This window comes from Agelaius phoeniceus, chromosome 6 (genome assembly GCF_051311805.1).
Source record: "Agelaius phoeniceus isolate bAgePho1 chromosome 6, bAgePho1.hap1, whole genome shotgun sequence".
NCBI classification, from domain to species: domain Eukaryota; kingdom Metazoa; phylum Chordata; class Aves; order Passeriformes; family Icteridae; genus Agelaius; species Agelaius phoeniceus.
The window spans coordinates 33,926,638-33,948,374 of NC_135270.1; the positions used below are offsets into that span (position 1 = coordinate 33,926,638).

A 21,737-nucleotide genomic window follows, 5' to 3' on the forward strand; every position below is an offset into this window, starting at 1 on the left:
ATAGGAATGTCTGCAGAGATTCTCATGCAGCTGATTGTCTCTTGTTGATAAACAACACATCTTAGAAAAACAGTGGATGAAGGAAAAATTTTTGCAGCATCACAACTAATTTAGCCTTGCAGTTCCAATATTTAAGGCTTATCCATAAAAAAAATGAAAGTTCTTTATTTCACTAATAATGTCACATAACAGAGAAGCCTGCAGTTACACTTTGACAATTCAGATGTAAATCTTGGATGTCTGTAAGTATTCATGACAAAGGCATATTTATCATTTAAATAAAAGGACATGATTTCCTGATGTTCATATCAAAGACTAGTGATGGATGAGAGCATGCTAATCAAATGAAAAGAAGGAACACAGATGCTTAATATTTAGATTAGGAGAGGGAAATGAAGACCTCTTTAGTCAATAAAGATCTAAACATTCATAAAGTATACACACAAACATATTTGTAACTGTATATAACACACTGTGCATGCTTAGGAGCTTGATATATTCTCTAGCAGAAATGCTACAAATGCTAACTAGAATAACTGCCAATTTACTTAAGGGCAGAAGAAGCCACAGAACACTGATGTTGATAAACTCCAGTTAATTGCTTATGAATTTATACATTCAGAAGCAATTTTAGCTTTCTTCTATTAAAATTCAACAAGTAATAAAACAGAATAATGTAACTTTTTTTTGGTAACTTGTTTTCTAATGCCTTAGTTCTAGGTTTAAATTATACTTCTGTAACATCTTCCTTACGTAACTTAAAACCGCATAAAATCAATCTAAATATTACTGAAGACAAAAATGTAGACTACTCAAATGGGATGCAATATGGCAAGACAAATGTTGAACTTCAGAGCCAAACTTTATTGGAAACTTTTACATTTTTGATACTCAAGTCACCTTACTTTAGTGTCTTGATTTATGTGTACCCAAATTTTATCCAACTAACTATTTATTAGTTTAGGAATAAAGTAATAAATATCAAAAATAATGTTTATTATCACTAATAAACATCAAAAATTTGACTTACTGAGCATGAGAGTCATGACCACTGCCAGTGAGACAGCGCAACGTTTGTTCAATTTGCAAATCCATATGCAGTGGCAAGGTCCCATGAGGTTCAATGATACTTTCACAAAGTGTTGGCAAATGATGATAACATGCAAGTCCTTAAAATGCATCTTTCTCATACTCCTTTAAAAAGGTGGTAACTACAAAGAAAATCCCTCTGATACTTTTCCATTAAAATTCTGAAATGAGTGAATAACTTCTTGATATCCTCAAGAAAGTCACTCTAGTTCTGAACATAGAAAGAAAAGCCTCTTTGCCAACTGGAGAACTATTCATCAAACATACTTGTTTATACCTTGCAGTAGTTATGAAACAAACAAAGTACTAAAAAACTGAAAGTAATTTAAGAAATGAATCCCCATCATACAGTTTCCAAGAATTTACAAGAAGGAACATTTTACAATCTCTACAAAAGTATGTAATTGAACATAAACTGGTGGTACTGAGGCAGGAAAAATATTCTTAATGCAACAATGTATTTCTTATTGTTAAAATAATTTTTACCAGACCAGAAATGCATTTGAACTTAAGAATTACATAATGCAGCATTTTAAAAAACACACAAACACCAACAAGCATTTTGCTCTGCCACTCTGAAGCTTTATTAAGACACAGCTGATGATGTGCTTAATGCAACTTATCCAAATATCCTCAGTGCCTCCATAAATACAAGATTAGTGTTCTAGGGAAGCGGATTCTTGTGCTCTGGAAACAGGAATCCATATTGTACAATCACTCAGAATAAACAAAATGTAGGAAGTTTCAATATATACATTTCAGTCTCATCTTTCATCAAAAGGAACTCTCTCAGAGCACTCACAGATGCTGAATAAAAACCTGGTACACTATAGTGTATTTCTTTTTCCTTAAGCCAAGATTTAGGCACAAGGAATTTGTGCAACTGAGTGGAAATGTAATTCCTGTCCATTAACTGCCCAGGGACTACGAATCCACTCATTTTGTACTTCAAATAACTTCGATTGTGCATTAACCTCACCAGTCTCATACTTTTAAATGCTTTATTTACTGAGTCCTATCTGTAATCAGCTATTGACATTATTTATTTTTTCCTTATATTAGTACATACAGTTTTGTATTCTATACATAGTAATTTATCATTTAATATATTAAAGGCTGCTTAAGACAAACAAAATTCCTCCACCTCTTGGACTTTTTTTGAAAAATTTACTGGATGCTCAATATATATAATATTCAATAGCATGTGAGAATAATTTTTATGCAACTCTGATAGTTAGAAAGATAGATAACTCAATTATTAGATCATCTATCAAAATATTCAGATGTGTAAGAGGCTACTAAAAAGATTGATGACTGAGAAAGTCCACTGATTCTCTAGCCATCATATCCACACATTTGGCTAGACAACATTTTTCGCTGCCTTCACAAGCAAGCTTCATTACCCATCACTCCACTGAAAAGAGTTTATTATGAGGCTGCCATCTTGGCAAGACTATTATTTAGATGATAAATGTTGGGGGAAAAAGTGTGTCTAGATATTTTTTTTTAACATGAGCTTTTTGACAGATAAAACAAACAGCATCTACATTTCTAATTAACTTAAATTTGGCATATACAAATATAGGTCAGTAAAGCTATGATATGCTACTAGATTATCTTCTGTCTGAATCTTGCCCTTAATTTGCAAAATGTAAATTAACTAATTAGAAGAAAAGCAGCATTATTTGTGACAAAATGCTGCTTCTACTTTTTTTGCTTTGTGACATTTACGATCAACTATAGTCCTTCATTCTAACTTTTAGTAGATGGATAATTATGGTCAAACTAATTTATTAGGCTTTTAGCATTGTAACCCAAATAAAAACTTGAGATTTCTAAAGGCAAAGAAGCACAACAACTGCAACATGTAGCTAAATGACATACTTGCCAGTTTTACTTCATTCACAATATTATGCTCTTAACATATCTTGCATGTATACAGGTACGAATATTTGCACTTTCAATGTTCAAGTACCTGACTCAAAGGAAAGTCCCTATTAGTATTCTTAAAATTTCCTTGAAATCTCTGCATCCCTTCTGCGTGTGATGCACAGTAACAATAATACTCTGATGCTTTGTTCATTAGTACTAAGAGTAAAATTTCACTTCAGATGCCTGTTACCCTCTTCAATTGTTATTTGAAAGGAATTAGACTAGCACCTCCAGAGTTAGAAAAAGGAAGAGGGAGCTGATCATTCTTGAGTTTCAGCCCAGCAACTTGACCTTGTTAAATAAAAAATATATGATATCATAGCTCACAGGAAGGAATTTTTTTTAGCTTTGGATTTGTTTTAACTAGTAGTAGGTAGATAAAGAACCAACACTAAAAGATACGTTGAAAATGTCGGATGTAAATGTCAATTAAAAATTACAAGGAATTCTGAAAGGTAAGGTCTGTGGGGGGTTGACATTCTTTGACATAGTGGAGTGTGTGCAACCAGGCCTTTGGCAAGAATAGCAGGATCTATGCTGTCAGCTCTTATCGTACATAAACTTAGATGCTTGTCTAATCTGAATGAGAAATACCAGGAGAACTGGAGCTGAAGCCTTGCAGTAATATGGAAGGAAGCTGAAAATGCTCTGTCTAAACTACACAAATTTCCTGCAACAACAAAATATTTAAGACAGTACAGAAAAATATAAGGGAAAGATAACGTAAACAAAGACATATACTGCTTCATTTACTATTTTTAAAGTCCAGGATGTAACAATCTAGTAGTGAAAGAGGCTTACATAAGAGCAGTAAATTATAATGAAAATCCCAGTTTCATGCCTGTATGAAATAAAATACCTAAGGAGAACAATGCATGAAAAGATATACTTAATATCAATCACTCAAATACAAATGATAATATTAATAAAATATGGCCTGTTCCTTCTTTGCTTTGACAAAAATTAGTTTTGATACAAAATAAAACAATCTACAATACTCAGCAAAACAATTAACTTATGCTATGCATAAGTCATGGTCTCAGTCAAAATGTCTTCATGCTCTGTTTTTCAATTGCGTAGTTGAAGAGAGCATGACAGGTTTAAACATTACTTATAACATTACTTTTGAGCTGGAGTAAAAAATATATTTTTCATAAGATACATGTTGATTTTTATACTGTTCATGTGTCATTAAATAAAGACAAAAATAATTAACATGAAATGCTATTGGAGATAGGCTGAATGTGTCCAGGACTTTGCCAGGTGCAGAGATACGCTTCAGTATGTGTTTGTGTGTACATTACATATATTACACTTGTATCTGTTATTCTTGCAGAAAAACATGGAATTTTATCATCTTCACAAAGTACACTACTGCATTTTCTACTAGAAAAGTAGTAGAAAATAGCATTTTTCACTGCTCTTGGTTCTCTTCTTGTCTATAAACAAACATATTTTACTCAGTGCTGCTAAGGTTAGCAAGTTGGCACAGTAATTAACTTTAAAAAGATAATTAGTTTTGAAGAAACTTACTATATAAAGTCCTAAACAGTAAAAATCACCCTCAACTCGCTCTTCAATCTACATCCTATTTTGTTTAAGATTAATTTAGTAATTCAAGTGGAGCCAGAAGGGAGAGAAAAAGGAGCATAGCAAAACACAGCATGTGTGAAAATCTACAAGCATTAGATAGCTAAACAAACCCTAAGTCCCTCGGTGTAGCAGTAAGGTCAAAACCTTTCAGCATTGTACCAGTGTGTCAAAATATGTCAACAAACCATCATACTTCAAGAAGAAGAATGACCTTTCAGTTCTTCATGTTTGGGCTGCTTTGGATACTGGGTATGCATGAACAGTTTTCCTAGCCACTTGACAACTGTAACTCCCAAGATTTCCTCCAAGTCAAGTTGCTACAATGGTTTCCAACTCACCAAAACAATTTTTTAAACCATCTGCAACTGAAGAATACTAAACTTGTTAATGGAACAGACATCCACAAACCCACAGCAGATCTCCCTCTTCCCCTATAAACTACAATCAGACAACACTTCTTACTTCAACAGTCTTCACAGCAACCTGTTAAACCAATTTAAAGAGGTAAACAGCAAAAAATGCCTGTAATTCTGATCTCCTAATTCAGTCTTTGCTCACAAAGAATTCATCCTTACTGTCAACTCTAAATGAATTTGAATGCAAAACTTTTCTCACAAAAATCTAGGAACACATTATCTGAGTTTGTGTTATGAAATACAATCTTTTGCATCATTTCTGTTTGTACTTATCTGAATTAAATACCCTTTTATTAATCGACAGGACTCTATGATAATTTAATAATTTTACTATGACTTATAGCTATGAACTGAAGTCCCAAGATTAAACATAATGTACCTTTTAACAACACAATGAATCATGAATTTAGGCTTCTGAAAAGTGTGATTATTATTTTTAAATGACTAATGAGAAACTTGATTTTATTTATTCTTTCAAAAAAGCAGAAGCAGAGGACTAAACATTTAGAAAAAAAACCAAATGCTGGAAGAAATCTAGTAGAGAGATGACTTACCATTTTTATTCAAAGAGAAGATGAAATGCTTCTTTTTCACTATGTGAAATTGCCTTTAGTTTTATAACAGTGTCAAATATAACATTTTCCTATGCTTTTTCTCACCTATAGTAAAGTTTCTTTAGCTAATAATGACATCAAGCTATCTCCTGGGACTCTTTAGAAATTACATTCCAGACTGTACATATGCCTTAGCCATGCTTGAAGAAGATAGAAAATTTAAATTGCTGTATTTGAGTTTATATCTTACAGCAAGTCACTGACAGTGCACCCACTAATTACTGTTTGAACCATGTGTTGATGATCTGTATATCCTTAGAAAACAGTAGTCATGCCTGTCAGCTCTGACTAACAGACTTTTACAGCTAGGACTCCAATTTTTAATTTAATTTTTAAAAAAGTTATAAAATCAGACACTATGGAGAAAAGAAAAAGAAACAGCAACATCCATCTAAACTCTAAAATAATTTACAACATGTTCACAGACCCCATTTTAAAATGCAATCTGTGAAACTTGCTGTTCATACTCTCCAAATTACCTTTGGTCACACTAACAATTCAATAGCTTTTATTCTCATAGTTACAACAAATACACCAATGTAGACCAGTGAAAAATGAAAAGTGTGGTGTCTACTACTTGTGCATGAAGAAATTATATTTTGTACATGGAGTTTCTTTGTTTACCCAGTAGCAGTGTAAGCTACAGTCTGCTCAGTGGATGCCACCGCTCTGAAGGAATAAACATACTGAGGGAAGTATATTAATCACTTCATACTAAGTTTGACCAGTATATAAAATAGCTTTTTTTCCTAAAACATAACTCTGCAAAATCAATCTGGGAACATGCGAGACCAAACTTGCTTTTACGTGTTTCTTTATTATTGAAAAATCTCAATATCTAAACAACACCTTAAATTAAAACTGTGCAAATCCACTGACAAGGTACACTTTGTACATTTTTAATGTGAAGCTTAATTTGAAGATGAGGTTGCAGTGCACCACTGCAATTGAAAATTGCTTAACAATACCATTGATGTATGAGCCATAAAAAACCTTGCTAAGCTGTCCCTGCAGAACTCAGAGTAATAAAAAGGTGTTCTTCTGCACTGAGGTGAACAGACATGGTTGACTGCATCTAGGGAGCTGTTCTGTTAAATGAGAAAGTGCCATTTCTTTCCTGTCAGTACAGACCAATTTAAGACACTCACAGATTTAGTTAGCACAAAGTACAGGATTTAATGAAATACACACATAACAGCAAACAAGCCCCAGCTATGTTCAAAGCTTTCAGTCAGATTCTGAATAAAATTCATCTTACATCTGTGACATGTGAGAAAAGAACACAGAAACCTTTCCAGGTTGACTCACAATTTTTAGATAAGCAATAAAAAAGCTGAACAGAAAAGGTCTAAATCCTCTCACTTTCATTCCTTTCAAAGTATCTAGATTTGTGTTTCTCTCCACATCTAACAGGTGATACAGATTTTCTTTTGAATTTCATTTCTGCTTTAAGTTCAACCAATGGATCAGGTTTAAAAAATCCTAAACTGTTACTTGAGCATCATATCAACTCTATTGTGAACTCTTGCTTGTTCTCCAAATAATCTCTCTTTCAAGAGGAAGTGAGACACAAAGGTGTAGTGAATTGACTGAGAATCTGGTTGTCTCTTGAGAGACTTCTGCATAGACTGATAAAATAATACAAAATTGGTTCACAGTTTGTGCAGTTACAACTGTGTTCTTTCATATCAATAGTTCCAGAGACCAATGAAACTTAACTCTCTAACCTACATGCAACCTAATCTGTCAACATGTGTTCATTAACCCAACTGTTATTATATTAGAAACTACAGTAATTCAGAACTCATTTCAGAAGATGTGGCTCTGTCAGCTTGGCCAAGCAGTACCAAAATTAAAACTAACAGGATTTATTCTTTAAAAAACCCCACAGAAATCTGCCTAATTTCCATAATTAACCAAAATTTTTGATTTAGGGTGTAACTAATCTTACTATGGAGAGTTCTAGTTTCCTTTATATGAATGTAAATTCACTGCATTTAAGAATCAACCATTCTTGTACATCTCAACTTAGTATCTTTACACTCAAGTTATCAGTTTGAAACTCACTTCTTGGAGGTGCTCTTCTCTGATACCATAATGGATGCCTTCAAACACACCCTGTGCACTCAGAAAGTATTCCAGTACATCTAATGGTCTTCTTCCAGCCTGAGCTGCTCCATTTCCTTTACACTGACGTGCAGGTCAGCAATGTTTGCATCACAATCTTTCCTGCCATTCTCACCATTTGCCCAGATATCGTATGCACTCAAATTTCTTTCTAAGTTTTACATTCAGTGTTTCACAATTTACTTTCTACAACTCTTCTAGAATACAATATCATCATCCAACAATTGACAGCCTTCCAAGTTTCCCATTACCTTGATTCAAGCTTTCCAACTCTCTGCTTTCTGGGATTGTCAAGTAAGAGCAGGTCCTTTTTCTATCAATCAAGAATGTTGCTGCAGAGCATAATTCTGCACTTTAATGATGTTATTGTCAAGATCTGGTTTCCCTTTCTCTGCTGCTTTCTATTGAACCTGCTTTTAAGGTATCTTCAAAGGTAATGCTAGCAATTTTCATATTCAGCTGAAATACTAATGGTCACCAGACTAGTCTCTGATATTGGAACAGAGACTGTTGCATGTTCACAAACTGTGCCATGTTCTCCACTATCCCTCTGATGGTCTCTTGTGGACACTGAGAAGACTTCTAAATTTATGTTTTAAAAAAATCTGTTATTAAAGGTTTAATTTGCCTCACTATCTTGCTTAGGGTTCTAATACATAGAAAAATGGCATTGAAGATGAAGCATTGTGTTTAGTATTCTTTTAAGAGGAGGTGAGGAGGTGTCTAGTGAGGAGGTGTCTAGTACCATGGAAAGATTTATAAATATACACAATAATGACTTTTAGAACAATAAAGCAGAAGCATTTTAACCATATTTAAAAGAAAATATCTTTACACCAATACCATCAACATCCCACAAAATTCTGTCTAGCACAACTTTTGTTCCCCCTTATACTGCAAATACTTACTACATTTTCAACTTGAAGATAATTGTAATTATTGCTTCAAATGTACAAAAGAAATACTTCATTAAAAAAACCCCACTGTGAAACAGTACTGTCCTACTTACAATGACAATGAGCAATAATGTCCTTTATACACAAACCCCACTTGGTTAGACTGGGAAAATATTTTAACAAATTTGTCATTTTGTACATATTCCATAACATTACAGCAAAATCTTCCTTCTAAGTTAGGTATTAAAAAACTGGCATATAACTTCTGTACCAACATCACTTACTCTAGCATCACTGTAAAATCACCATATATTTTTGCTGCATGTTAAAAATTAAGATCTAAATTTTTCATAAATATTTCAGCACAGCAACCTGAAATGCTAATTAATGACATTCAAAATATCAGATTAATAATGTGTAGAGTCAGTAGAGTTTTATCCAATAACTTCTTTTTAAAATGAAATCCTATTTATCTATAAGGAAAAAGAACAGAAATATACCTGTTCCAGTAGCTCCAGAACTGGTCCTGCAAGTGGGCTTGGTGGCTACTTTCATCACCAAATGAGGCTTTACTTTCAATCCAGTGAATGATGTGTCCTTCCACAGCTAGGGTGACAGCAAAAAACAAACTGAACTCTGAAAATCACACTCAACAGCCTGTAAGACTGTGTTAGGGAACATTCTATTTACTCCACAATCTACCACACAATTCGTGCTTGCAACCAGGTTACGTATTTGTAAAAATTATCTTTCAAATATGTACATAGGGCATTTAAAAAAAATACCAGAAAATACTTCAAACAGATAATCACATGAATTTCAGTTTAATTACACCCTGTTCTACATATCTGCATTTATTCTAACACAAAGAGAATGTAAAAAAAAAAGAGATTAGACTAAGAAGCAGTTGTAGTCTTCTACTACCCTTACTTTGCTGGAAGGAAGTTGTCAGATAAGAAATTGGAAATTTCTGCTGAATGATAAAAACAGTTAGATAAGCTGCTAAAGACAGACACTTGCCACCAATCCACAATGGAAGGTATAAGAAAGGGAAGGAAATTTATCCTGGACATGTGTCTGCTTCCTGTCTTTTGTAAAACCAATAATGCTTCATCAGAAAAGTTAGGAGTAAGAAGGCTTATGTGAAAAAATATGATTTTGTTTCTATGCTTTGGTATTTGCTTTGGTTCATGTCTTTCCTCATTTCTTGCAGGAGTGAACTACTAATATTAATAAAATAATCTTTTTTTTTTTTTGAAAAAGGAATTTTTGAAAAATCCTCTCTTAATGGCAATGTAATTTTGCAGAAGAAATCATGAGTATCACTCTAAAAGATCATTATTTCTCCAAAAAAGTGTTGTTAGGTATCATTATTAAGATCTTTAAAAATGTTATGGTTATTTTGAGTTACCTACAATATCCATAATGCCTTAGCATAAATTTAACTTGGAATGAGGTTTTCAGAGAGCATGCAAACCTAGAAGCACTACACAGAAAGATTACAAGAGGCTATAGCAGCAAATGATTGACCACAGACAGCAAAATTACTCAGGGAATCTGGGAAAATAACTCATGAAGTCACCACACTAAGCTCTATGTGCCACCACTGCCCTGCTCTCAGAAACCCAGTTAACTTGTGTAGGCCCACACTACTACATCCTTCCCCACCCCCAACACCTTTAGACCCCAGGAGATAAAACAGCTGAGGTAAAATCAGCTCAGATGCTATTTCTAAGAAACATCTGCCTTTCCTAGGTTTGTACTTAGTCATGAAGAAAAGAATCCAAGGACTGCTATACCTTAGTTCAGACAACAGGTAGAACATGATTTCCTCTAAGTCTCAGGTGATTACAATAACTTGAAAGAACTAATGCACTGTTATTATTTAAATTTGAGACAAATATATGTAAATGAATTATTACTATTTTTAACCTTCTTTCTAATAGGGTAATAATACAAAAATAATTTTTTGGGTGTTCCCTGGTTTCCCTTCTTAAGAATTAAAAACAATAGTTGCTTTGCTAGTTTCCTTTTGATCAAGATCCTGCATAGGTGGAATATAACCTCATGTTTCTAATATAAAAGTGGGTACGCTTAACACCATGTGTGTACTGTGTTTATTATGGTCCACATTACTGGGCAATGCTACTAATGTATGCAAATTTCTGAAGAGCAGGTAAAGAGGGAAGCAGGCTCTTTTCAGTGGTGTCCAGTAACAGGACCAGTGGCAATGGGTACAAACTTACACACAGGAGGCTCCAGCTGAACATCAGCAACCACTTTTTCACTATGAGGGTGCTGAGCATAGGCACATGTTACCTAGAAAGACTGTGGATACTGCCTCCTTGCTGATATTCAAGTGCTGTCACATGGCCTCAAGACCAGAAAAGGCAGATGAACTTTAACATGACCTTTATACTTACTTTTTACCTTATTCTTTCTTGCTATTCAGGCTTTTAAAAACCAGTAAAGAACTGCAGAGTTGTATTTGGATGCAAAGTGATGGTAAAAGAATAACTGCACAATAACAAACCTTTATGCAATGACCTACAGGTGTAACGTAATAACCTTAAGACTATGAACTGATTTGATCTAGAATTAAAAGGCATTTATAGCTATTTCAGAGTTTATTTCAGAAGGGTAGTGGGTAGATTACATTATTGGGAGCAGGGATTTGGGGGTTTTTAGTGTTTTTTTTTGTCCTTTTTTTGTTAATGAGATAAAAACATGCAGAGACTAAAGAAGAAAGACTATTTAGGATCAAATCTCTCTGACTCAAACTAGAAGTTCTTAGAATTATTGGGTAACTCCTGAAGGGACTTATTTACAGTATCCTAGAATATGCTTCGCTTAGGTAGCCATAATATTTTAGATGAGTACTTCTACACAAAATAATAAAAATTCTTTTAGAAGACTTACCTATTGGCACTTCTAAAATAAAGTCTGGTGTTTTGTCATAACCCTTTGCACGAAGCTGATCTTCAGCTGTACGTAGAAAATAAGAACTACTGTTTATGAAACTATTCCATTAAGTAGACAGCAGCATAATTAATTTTATTCTAAATAAGAGTGCAAGAATTACTAATGCAGTCATACATATCTTTCTTATGCATGCAATGCTGTGTCAGATTAAATGAACCTTTGTAGAAAACCTGAAGCATGGATATAAAAATGCTTCTTTGTCATCCCTGCATTTTTATGTCTTCATTATAAACATCATTAATTCAAGCTGTCATACAGTATTTTATAACCTCCAAATATTCAAAATAAAGAGGTATATTCACTGATTGAAAGAAGAGTCTCCCCACCTTCGGATGTGTTAAGATTAATCCTACCAGCACCACAAATGTAGATATACTGTCGCTGCTGCCTTGGTTTTATTTTTAATGTTAGCATAAAATTGTTAAAGAAAAAGAGCAAGAAAAGCCTTCTCTCCCAGAAATTTATTAAAGTAAAGAAGAACCGTAATTTTAGTTTCTTTTGCATTCTGGATTCTGTAGAATTTTTCCAGTTTCTGAACATAGATTTAGACATTCTGCTAACATTATATCTACAACTTAATTGTTTAAAAATATTATAGCTGAGTATTTCAATAAATAATAATGGATGAGCAAGACAAAACTGCAGAAGGGAAAAGAAGCTCCCTTTAAAAAAAAAGGAAAAATAAAAGAAGAAAGTAAAAAAGCCCATGCCACCCCTTAATATTTTTAAACTATTGTCCTTGATTTCTGATACCATTACATTGGTATTTCTGAAACACCATTTCTCCATTAGAATTTGGAGTGACCTGGTCATTCAATTCCAGGCATGGCTTTCTGTCTTCACCCAAGCTCAACTAATGGCACTACCTAGTAACAAGTAAGGCTGTGTAGCCCCTTAACACCTTCTGGGCTGTTGACATTGTCATGCATCCCATTCGCCTTTCTACATCACCTTTGATTAAAATTAATGGTCCATTCTCACTGTTGGGTAGCTTATTTCCAATCCATTTATCAGGTTAGGACAGTAGTTTCATGGCCAATGTTCAGAACTCAGTTTTTGAATACTTTGTGCAAATCCTGAAAGGTCAGCAGTTTGAGTCCAAGTAACATTTTAATGACAAGAAAAACATACTAACTTAGAAATCAAAATACTGTAATATTGCCAAAATCAAACCCTCCCACTCTTTTTCTTTGAAGAATGTAACTCTTAAGTATTTTATACAGTGAACTAATTCTGAAATTGGGACAGAAGTAAATTTGGAAAGCTGAACATTCATGTCAGTGTAAACTGCAATAGGTGTTTATTCTTTTTGAGTGGTACTATAGTTTTTTTTTTAATTTTGAGAGCATTTCTTCACTATAAACACACTACACTAAATAGAAGTCTTTGCAATGTGGCACTTCATTATCACATAATAAAAGATTATCACTCTTATCACATGATAAGATAATGAAAAACATTTCTAGGATTTGGACACAGACTTGGTTTTTGACTAATTTTTGAAACTTAGATTGTCAAGTATACAAATGATGTTAAGATGAAGAAAGTTCTAATTTAACAGAACATCTGAATAGAAAGTTTTATGCCATAATATAAAAATGAATTAATATTCTATGTAATCTTTTAATCCTTATTTTAAAAAACTAACAAAACAATTTTATCCAAATCTAGTTAACTTTAATTTAACAATTAAGAGCAACCTGCTCTTAATTGTTTAAAATAATCTAGCATAGACAATAGGATGTCCTGCCGAAATTTTTTTCATTTAAGAGCAATAGCAATAGAAAGGTCAGTATTTTCTTTCACATCTAACAAATGCTAGTACCACAAAATAAGGGAAATGCACATTAAAAAAACTTACTGAAAACCAAACCAGATGTAAACATGTTTCATAGGTCAACCTGGCAGGTCTCTGAACTGGAATCTGCATCAGCATTACTTTTAATATTCTTCAGCAATTGTTTTTTCAAGGGTGCCCAAATGCTTTTAAAATCTTTTCATACTAATTCATGGCAAGGAAAAGAACATGTTTTTTGTTTTATATCTGGTTCTAAATGTCTTCATGTGGTTTCTCCTAACATTCCATACTGTGATTAACATTGGAAAACATATTAAAAACCATGTTTATTATTGATGTATCTATCATGTGCAGAAACAGAGCTTTGCATTACTATTTCTCCAAGTGTTTTAAAGCTTTATAACTCTGGTGAAGAAATAATTACCAAAACTCCTCACAATCACCATAAAATTTTTGTTTTAAACCATAACACCATCAAAAAGAAGTACCAGCTTTTCAGCCCAGGTATGTTTCACATTGGTCCAGAAACTACAGAGGCAGCATTCTGCACCTCAAAAGATCTTTAAACTCCAGCACGGATTAAAAAATAATTCAGTAACTGCTTGAAAGCCAGCCCACAGCAGTTTTGACAGTTACATTTATAAATCCTCAGGTCTGAAAATTATGTGGAAACAGCCCTAATAAGTAGTTTGTCAACAGATACCCCATTAATTTAGATTTTCAACAAAACTGCAGCTTCATCTTTACCATAATGTCACACTCAATCAGAACCATTTAACACATCATTGTTCTTCTACTAGCCCTCCTCTGCTGATGCATGAATGAGCTACAACTGCAAATTTAAGATTACAGCAGAAAACACTGATCAGATTTCATGATTTATATCCACTGGTGGAAACCAAAGGAGGATAGAGCTCAATACCTCCCCATATATCTAAAAGCCTTCCTAACATATTCATGGTAAAGGTACAAAAATAAAATTTCTATACAGAACTTAGAAGCTCCTGCCATTTCAGTATGGCATGTGAAGCTGTGAGCCTATTTTGATAAAATGTTTCTATCGATCACTTTAATCTCAGGCAGGCCAAGTGATAAAGACTGGAGAGCTGTGTTTTTGCTGAAGAGAGGACATGGTATATGAAGCACTTCTTATGAAGAGTGGATTAATAAAATGTAACTCCCATTAGTGAGTATAGGTTTTCAGTCAATTCCAGGGTGACTCTGAAGGTATTACTTCTGATCTGTAGGCTTTGAAAGCCAACTGCTCTAGAAACAGACAAATTCTGTCCAGAACCTAAAAAGCTGCTTCATGCTGTAAGACTCTACTGAGGCACTTGATATTCACTGTGTCCTGTGACTGTACCTTCCTCTCCTGTACTAGACTCTCTGTTGCTCAGTGAACACATCTGATACAAACCCCCTGACTATTCTTGAAGCAGTACAGTGGAATAGTACACTAATATGGGAACTGCAAAATTTCTGTTTCTTTGAAACATGTTAAAAAGTAATGGAATTACAAGCCATAAGCCATGTAAATCATAAGCCTTCTTCAAAACAGGAATGAAGTATAACGGAGAAAGCCTGAATTTTTAGACCTATGGGAAATACTGGCATCTCTTCTGTTTTTATGGTGTTTTCTTCAAGCAGTTTTGGAACTAGTTTTTTTGGAAAGGAAAGGTTGTATTGCAAGAGACTTAGTAGGGTTCATCTTGCAGATATTGGGAAAGTTTTTTTTTAAAGAATATCCCGAACATGTCTAAAACCTGAAATGGACACATGATCACAGACATAATAAATACAAATCTTAACATATCTTAAATCATGACTAAACAATACTTCACTATATATAGAATATGAACAATGAATTAAGCTCTCTCATTTCTATCTTCATATTCTAATAAGTTAATGCATTCTACATGTTTTAATTTGATAGCACAAATTTCTTGGAGCTAATTTCTAAAGAAAAAATTGATGCTCATCCAAAGTCATGAAACAGTAAAATTTAAATGTGATTTTTATACTTCTTAAGCTTACACAAGCCAAATAAAATGATAATTCGTTGGGTTGAGGATCCCTTAGTGAGTCATCCAGTCCATTCCCTCGTATCGTGATGGAATTGATTTCATTACCAGCTTTGATAGATGAGTGTCAATCCAGCCTTGAATTTTTCATTGAAGGTGATTCAACAACCTTTCCTGGCAGTTTGTTTTACATTTATTGTTCCTAGAACTGTTTGGTATTTTGGTTTTTTTTAACCATCTTCTCTGCAATTACAGCTTAAGCCTATTACCTGTATCTATACTCTTACACTCAAATAAGAAATTCTGCCTCTTCATATTTTCATAGTGTCATTCGCAAGCTTGTATTTAATCCTCTCCTTTTTTCACTTTTCTCTAAAATAAAAGAGTACACTAATTCTGTTCCTTAATCATATGGACAAATGTCTTAAAAAGTTTAATAATGCCTTCTAACTTCTTAAATTTGTTTAAGGTTTCCAAAATCTTAACCTGATATAGCTTCAGGAGAGATCATAGTTCCAGGTAAACCCAGCAGAATTCACACAAACTTAGTACAATGCTCAACCATTAACAGAAGAGAGCATTTCACTTCACTGTCATCTCATCACATAAGGAATCCAAGATTTAAGAAGTCACTGTTTGCAATCACATTTACAGAATGGACCCTTTGAATATTAATCTTTGTTTCAATGGCACTCATGTAAAAGAAACATACTGCAGGCTAAAAGAAACATACTGCAGGCTAAAAGAAAAAAATGAAAGTAACTTCCTAACTAATTAATCCCTAAAATAAAACTTTAAAAATTGGAGTGTAAAAAAGAGTAATTGCATTAATTGGGAAGCAGGGGGCAAAAATTCAGCAGAAACTGCACAGCAAGGTAAATGAGTGAATCTTCTAGCAGTTCTTTAATACATAAAGCATTCTGAAGCTAATATTTCATATGCTTCTTCCTAAATCTCATAAGGCCTGGATTATGGCTAATATCTCATGACACCAAAAGTAATACTGCAGCAGATATTAAAGCATTTTTTTCAACTACTTATTCTATAAAATATTAATTGCAAGCCTGTGCATGTGCTGTATATATAGGGTATTAGGTAACTGAGTTCCTGCTCAGTTCTAAATCAATAAAAGATAACATATATAGCATCAATCATATTTTACTCTTCCTGTACTACCTAATATAAGGAGCATTTGGGCTGAATTTTGTCGTAGGTAAACAGTTACCAACATCTCTGAAGTTAAGAATTCACTGGATAGCCTCTGCTACAGATTCTTACCTATGAAAGAGAGATTTTTTTCCAAAAGCATTTCTCGCAGCAAGACTTCGTGCTCATGCCCAATAGCGCTGAAAGCTTTAGGTTAAGAAATAGAAGATTACTTTGGAAAAGAAGCAACTTCATAGAAACATCAAAAGTGAATTTATTTGCCTTCATCTGCATTTCAGAAGTGCCCAGTGATATGAACTCTAATTTTTGAAAATCCTTATAGTGATTTTAGAAGCATACACAACTTTGCAAAAATCAGATTATTGTACCAACAGCATACACTTTATAGAATTAAGACCCATTTAACCATCTCTATTCAGCATATTTAAGGGCAGTATTTCAATTTTTTTCTTTACTGTTTATTCTTCTAAACATAAAAGAAAGTGTGATCCTAAAACCTGCAGTAAAATACCTTTAAAGTTGCACTTTACTGACAAGTGACCAATTCTCCAATCCAGCAAAGGATGAAACAAACTGGTTTTCTTTCTTTATATTTTGAAATTGATAGGTAATACATTCATCTGAAACATCTTACTGTAAAAAAACCCATCCTTTTAATTGATTTTTCAGAAGCATGAACTAAAGTCAGGGAAAGATGAAATCATATTTTATAGTGAAGTCCTTTTCACTTCACCAACAGCCTGTTGATCCAATGTCCTATTCCTTGGAATATGTAAAACAATCACCATATTAAATATTTTTAATATATCCTCTTGGAGGTCAAAGTTTTATTCTGGAAGCTTTTAAGAAGAATCCTATGGAACAATATGATAAAAGATCTTATGTTAAAAGCAGTTAAGCTCCAAATTCTGTTTAAAGTCACTTCTTAAAACTTAAACTACAGATCATCTTACTATTACAGTTAAGTAATTAACTTATATGAACCCTTCATATTGAACAGCAAAAAAATAATTCTATGGAATCACTTCACATGTATATACAGCTTATATAAATTGAAACTATGTATTATGTTAAACTCTACTAGCAATTTCAGAACAAAAGGGACAAATGAAGAATGGCAAAAAGGTAGGAAAAATATTGCAAACAGAATTTACAATGCACCATAAGCAAAAACACTTAGTCTATAATAATACCTGTTATTGATGTATGGCAATGACCATGGGGCAAAACTTGTAAATAACATCAGAAGCCATTTTCTACTCATGCAATCTAGCAGCCTAGTTTCCCGTAAGCATCTGAACTATTACTGAAAAATAGCCTCTTGGCATTTACAAAGAGGTTGACTTCATACTTTGGTCCATGCATATACAATTAGATAGTTATATTTAAAATCAATATGCAATCCTTCAGAAGACATTATGCTTTTAAAACCTTAACTTTAAATTGATTTTTAACTATTTTATGCACCTCAAAATTAACATCTAATTCAGCAACATACTTACAGTAATGCACTCACATAGCTTAGTATTAAACTTTTCTGTACCAAAATGGAATTGAAGAACTCTTCATTACTCTCATTGATGTCAGTGCATATTCAACAACCGATTTGAGCCAGAAAATCAGGAGGATATAAAAATCTTTTCTAGACTGCAGGCAAATAAGTCTTAAAAATGGTTCATAATTCTACATTGTGTCTTTGTTATTTTTAAGCTTGGCACTTTCATAAGACTACAGCCAGATTGCTCATCCACAAAATATTAATCTTAAAATTCTGGATATGAAAACCAGTGATCAACAACTGTTTAAAATGTGTGGCTTATTAGGTTAATCCATTTTTAGAGTACTTTGTTTAATTGTGAAGATAATCTCAATGAATATCTAAAATTACAATTAAAAGCACAAAATACAAAGACAATTATACCTCTATCCTGCTGGTGTTAAAATTAATGGGGGTAGGGCTAAGGCTGTAGTAGACACAAGTGTTTCTAGCAGAAAAAAAGTATTTTTAAGGAGTGACAATCATGTGTACCGCAACCACATGAAGTGCTGTTTTTCATTAATAGCTAAACATCACTGCAGCTTTCCTATCTTGCTGTACAGTGAAACCAAGATTTTCCCCCAAACTGCATGCAGAGATTTATGTAAGGATTCTCTAGGACTTGGGAAGGAAGTGCCTCACTAGCCTGCTCAGGGACAGCAGACCATGATTTTGAAAGTTTTCCTTTGACTGCAGATTGAAACAGAAGAGCTGCTCCTGCAAGATTTTTTTAAAATAGATTTGGGTTCTTGGTGATCATTCCTACCAAATTATAATCTTAATCTGGAACATTCAGTGCCACACAGAATTCCCTCAGTGTACATACCATACGGGTCTCTAATTAATTATTTCAACACTACAAAAAAATATCCCCGAACATTCAGGATATATAAGTTTTTTACTACAGCTAAATCTCCTTTATGAAGAAGAGAAAATAAAAGAACTGCACTGGAGTATCAGACAAGAGTTTAAAAGTACTAATCAGTCAATCACGCTTGAACTGCACTTGAAAAAATTTCAGTTAAAACTCATATTCATAACAAAGCAAAGCCATAATGCTGAACATTATGTATGAAACTTATTAATTTCATCACAGAATAACTCACATTGGAAGGTATCTCCAGAGATCATATAGTCCAACTCCACCACTCAAAGCATGGTCACTTAGTCTTAAACAAAAACCAGATATGCATTTCAACTAATCAAAACCACAGAGGTTCAATGAGGCATATATATGAATGTATAACCAGCAAACTGACATCTTCCCATGGTCCATCTGATTTTTGTTAGTTAAGAGAAAGCTCTGCAGTGACCCTCAAGCTGACTGAATGTAAAAGAGAGGAGTATGAAATGTGTTTTGTGAAGCAGAACTTTATGTCAGCTAGACACATCTCTTCCACACAGTCTAAGCTCATCAATTGTGCACCTAAAATTTTATGGGAAAGGATACTGTTTGATGCAGTCCACCAGTGGTCCATAACAACAGTCATTCACAGTACACTGCAGACAAATAAGAGAAGTAGTATACTGATGGGCAACTACAAAACCATTATAGTTAAAGAGTATCTTAAAAACAGTAATTACTTTTCCTCAAAAAGGCTATCAGATGCTGTTCAGATTTAATCACAAAAAACAAAAACTGCATGCTTTTATTCACTATAAAAGCAAGCTATTAAAAAGTGAAATGCTCCCCTCACAAATATTGCACTGCCATTTATAGTGCACTCTGACCTCACTGATAGTTTATGATGACAGTAATTAAATGAGGTTTAAAATCTTTTACTCGGCTAGGCAGATAACAGAATTGCCACAGGAAAAAAAAACCAAACCAAACAAAACAAGTGTGATTAATACCTGATAGACTTGATTTGCTAGCACTCCATCTGGAATCTGAGAAGGGTCCCGTAGCATGCTATTTATAAGAGTTTTGGAGGCTAGAGAAATAAAAATGAAAAACATACAAAAAACCTGTTAGCTCAGTTACACTTTATTTATAAAAACCTTGATGATTTTAATAATTTTGGAAATTATCCACCCAGCAAATACAAACTTACACATTCATAAGTACTTACCCATTCTGACACAATTATCTCTAAAGTCTTGAAACATTAAAGGATTTTATCAGCCCAAGGTGAAAGCAGGCCCTTATTTACTTAGTTCTACTGGACAGTTTGTGCTTTAGAAGCACATACATACTTCTAAGGAAACTGCTTAGTATACAGTAAGTGTAACTCAAAATAACCTTCATGTCCTATTAGAAGATATGTAAAAATTCTAAACAGCCTTTAAGAAACTTTTTAAGGACTTCATGATTCGAATTTATTAGTTTCCAAATTCAAATATTTACTTACTCAGTGTTGACACATTTTTCTGAGCATTTAAGAGCTGGGAAAAGGTTTTCTCTGCTTTTTTGAAATGTACAAATATAAGTCAAAAGAAATAAGAAGCTAATTTTAGCACCTATTTTTTTTTTTACTTACTGATATTAATACTACAATGAAAAAATAATGTAAAACAGGATATACCTTTAGTTTATTTTCAAATACAGTCTTAGCAATCCTCGGCATTGTTTTCTCTCTATGTGTTTAGACTGGGTAGTTGCAAATACCAGTTAATTACTAATAGCAGTGGAAAGACTTTATTCTAGAAAAATACCTTCTAAAAACATCAAATATTTTAAAATTTCTCAGAGAAAATTGAACGCTGCACATCCTGTCTCTGTCCTGGGCACAACCTCTGATGGAGCTCATCTGGTGGTGTATTTACATCATTGAGTCCTTATGTGTAGATCAGGTTTGAGACTAGCAAGGTTCCCCACTTTGCCTAAGATTTCCTGCATGACTTCAGACTAATTCCTTTAACCTGTGCGTGGTTCAATCCTGTAAACAAAATGAAAAACTACTCTTTTCCTGTTCTTCATCTGTTTTGCCCCAACTCAGAGCCAAAGCTTTGTCATGGTCTTCAGTAACGAAATCAAAAGACTCAGGTGACACTGTGAAAAGGACTGACAGAGCCTGTGACACGAAGGGATCTGCCATATGAGCAGCAATGCTGCTGGCAATGGATGTGTGTCAGCACCTCCCTGAAAGTAAAGGAGGCTGGCATTGCAATCTACTCCCCAGGTTGTCTCTTAAAAGCATCACATTCAGGTGAATGTAGCATTTGCAAGAAAATAATTTATTTAGGAAACTATTCCACATGAGGCAAAGGAGTACAAGCCCCTGAATGAGTTTAAAGGCTGTGAAAGAGCTACAAAGAGCTATCATCACAGGCAGGAGCAAAAGTTTGTGCAAATATTCTTAACAACAATGATTTCCACTAAGCAAAAACACATCCAGAATCAACACACCACATTACATCGATGTATCTCATTACTCTAATATGAAATACATGTTAATTTTATAAGTTAATATTAAGAATAAATAGGCATTTTACCTTAGCCTTTGTAAACTGTTAAAAATACATGTTTTACTTAGCATAAAAACTTTGAAAATGTGAAACAAAAGGTGGTGTACACATTTACATTTCTAACTCTAAAAATTGAAACAATAACCATTTTGCACTT

At 33.6% G+C, this 21,737-nt stretch overlaps 1 protein-coding gene across 1 annotated transcript in view; it reads right to left on the minus strand.

Annotated features, from left to right (window-relative positions):
• The window catches only part of CDIN1 (CDAN1 interacting nuclease 1), a 123,728-nt gene that overhangs the window by 52,479 nt on the left and 49,512 nt on the right, over positions 1-21,737 (minus strand). The window contains exons 6-10 of the mRNA XM_054635746.2: positions 20,027-20,106; positions 19,623-19,672; positions 16,747-16,814; positions 11,587-11,652; positions 9,168-9,273 (exon numbers count right to left, since the gene is read on the minus strand). Of these exons, the coding sequence (XP_054491721.1) occupies positions 9,168-9,273; positions 11,587-11,652; positions 16,747-16,814; positions 19,623-19,672; positions 20,027-20,106 (370 nt within the window). The remainder of the gene's footprint in view (positions 1-9,167; positions 9,274-11,586; positions 11,653-16,746; positions 16,815-19,622; positions 19,673-20,026; positions 20,107-21,737) is intronic.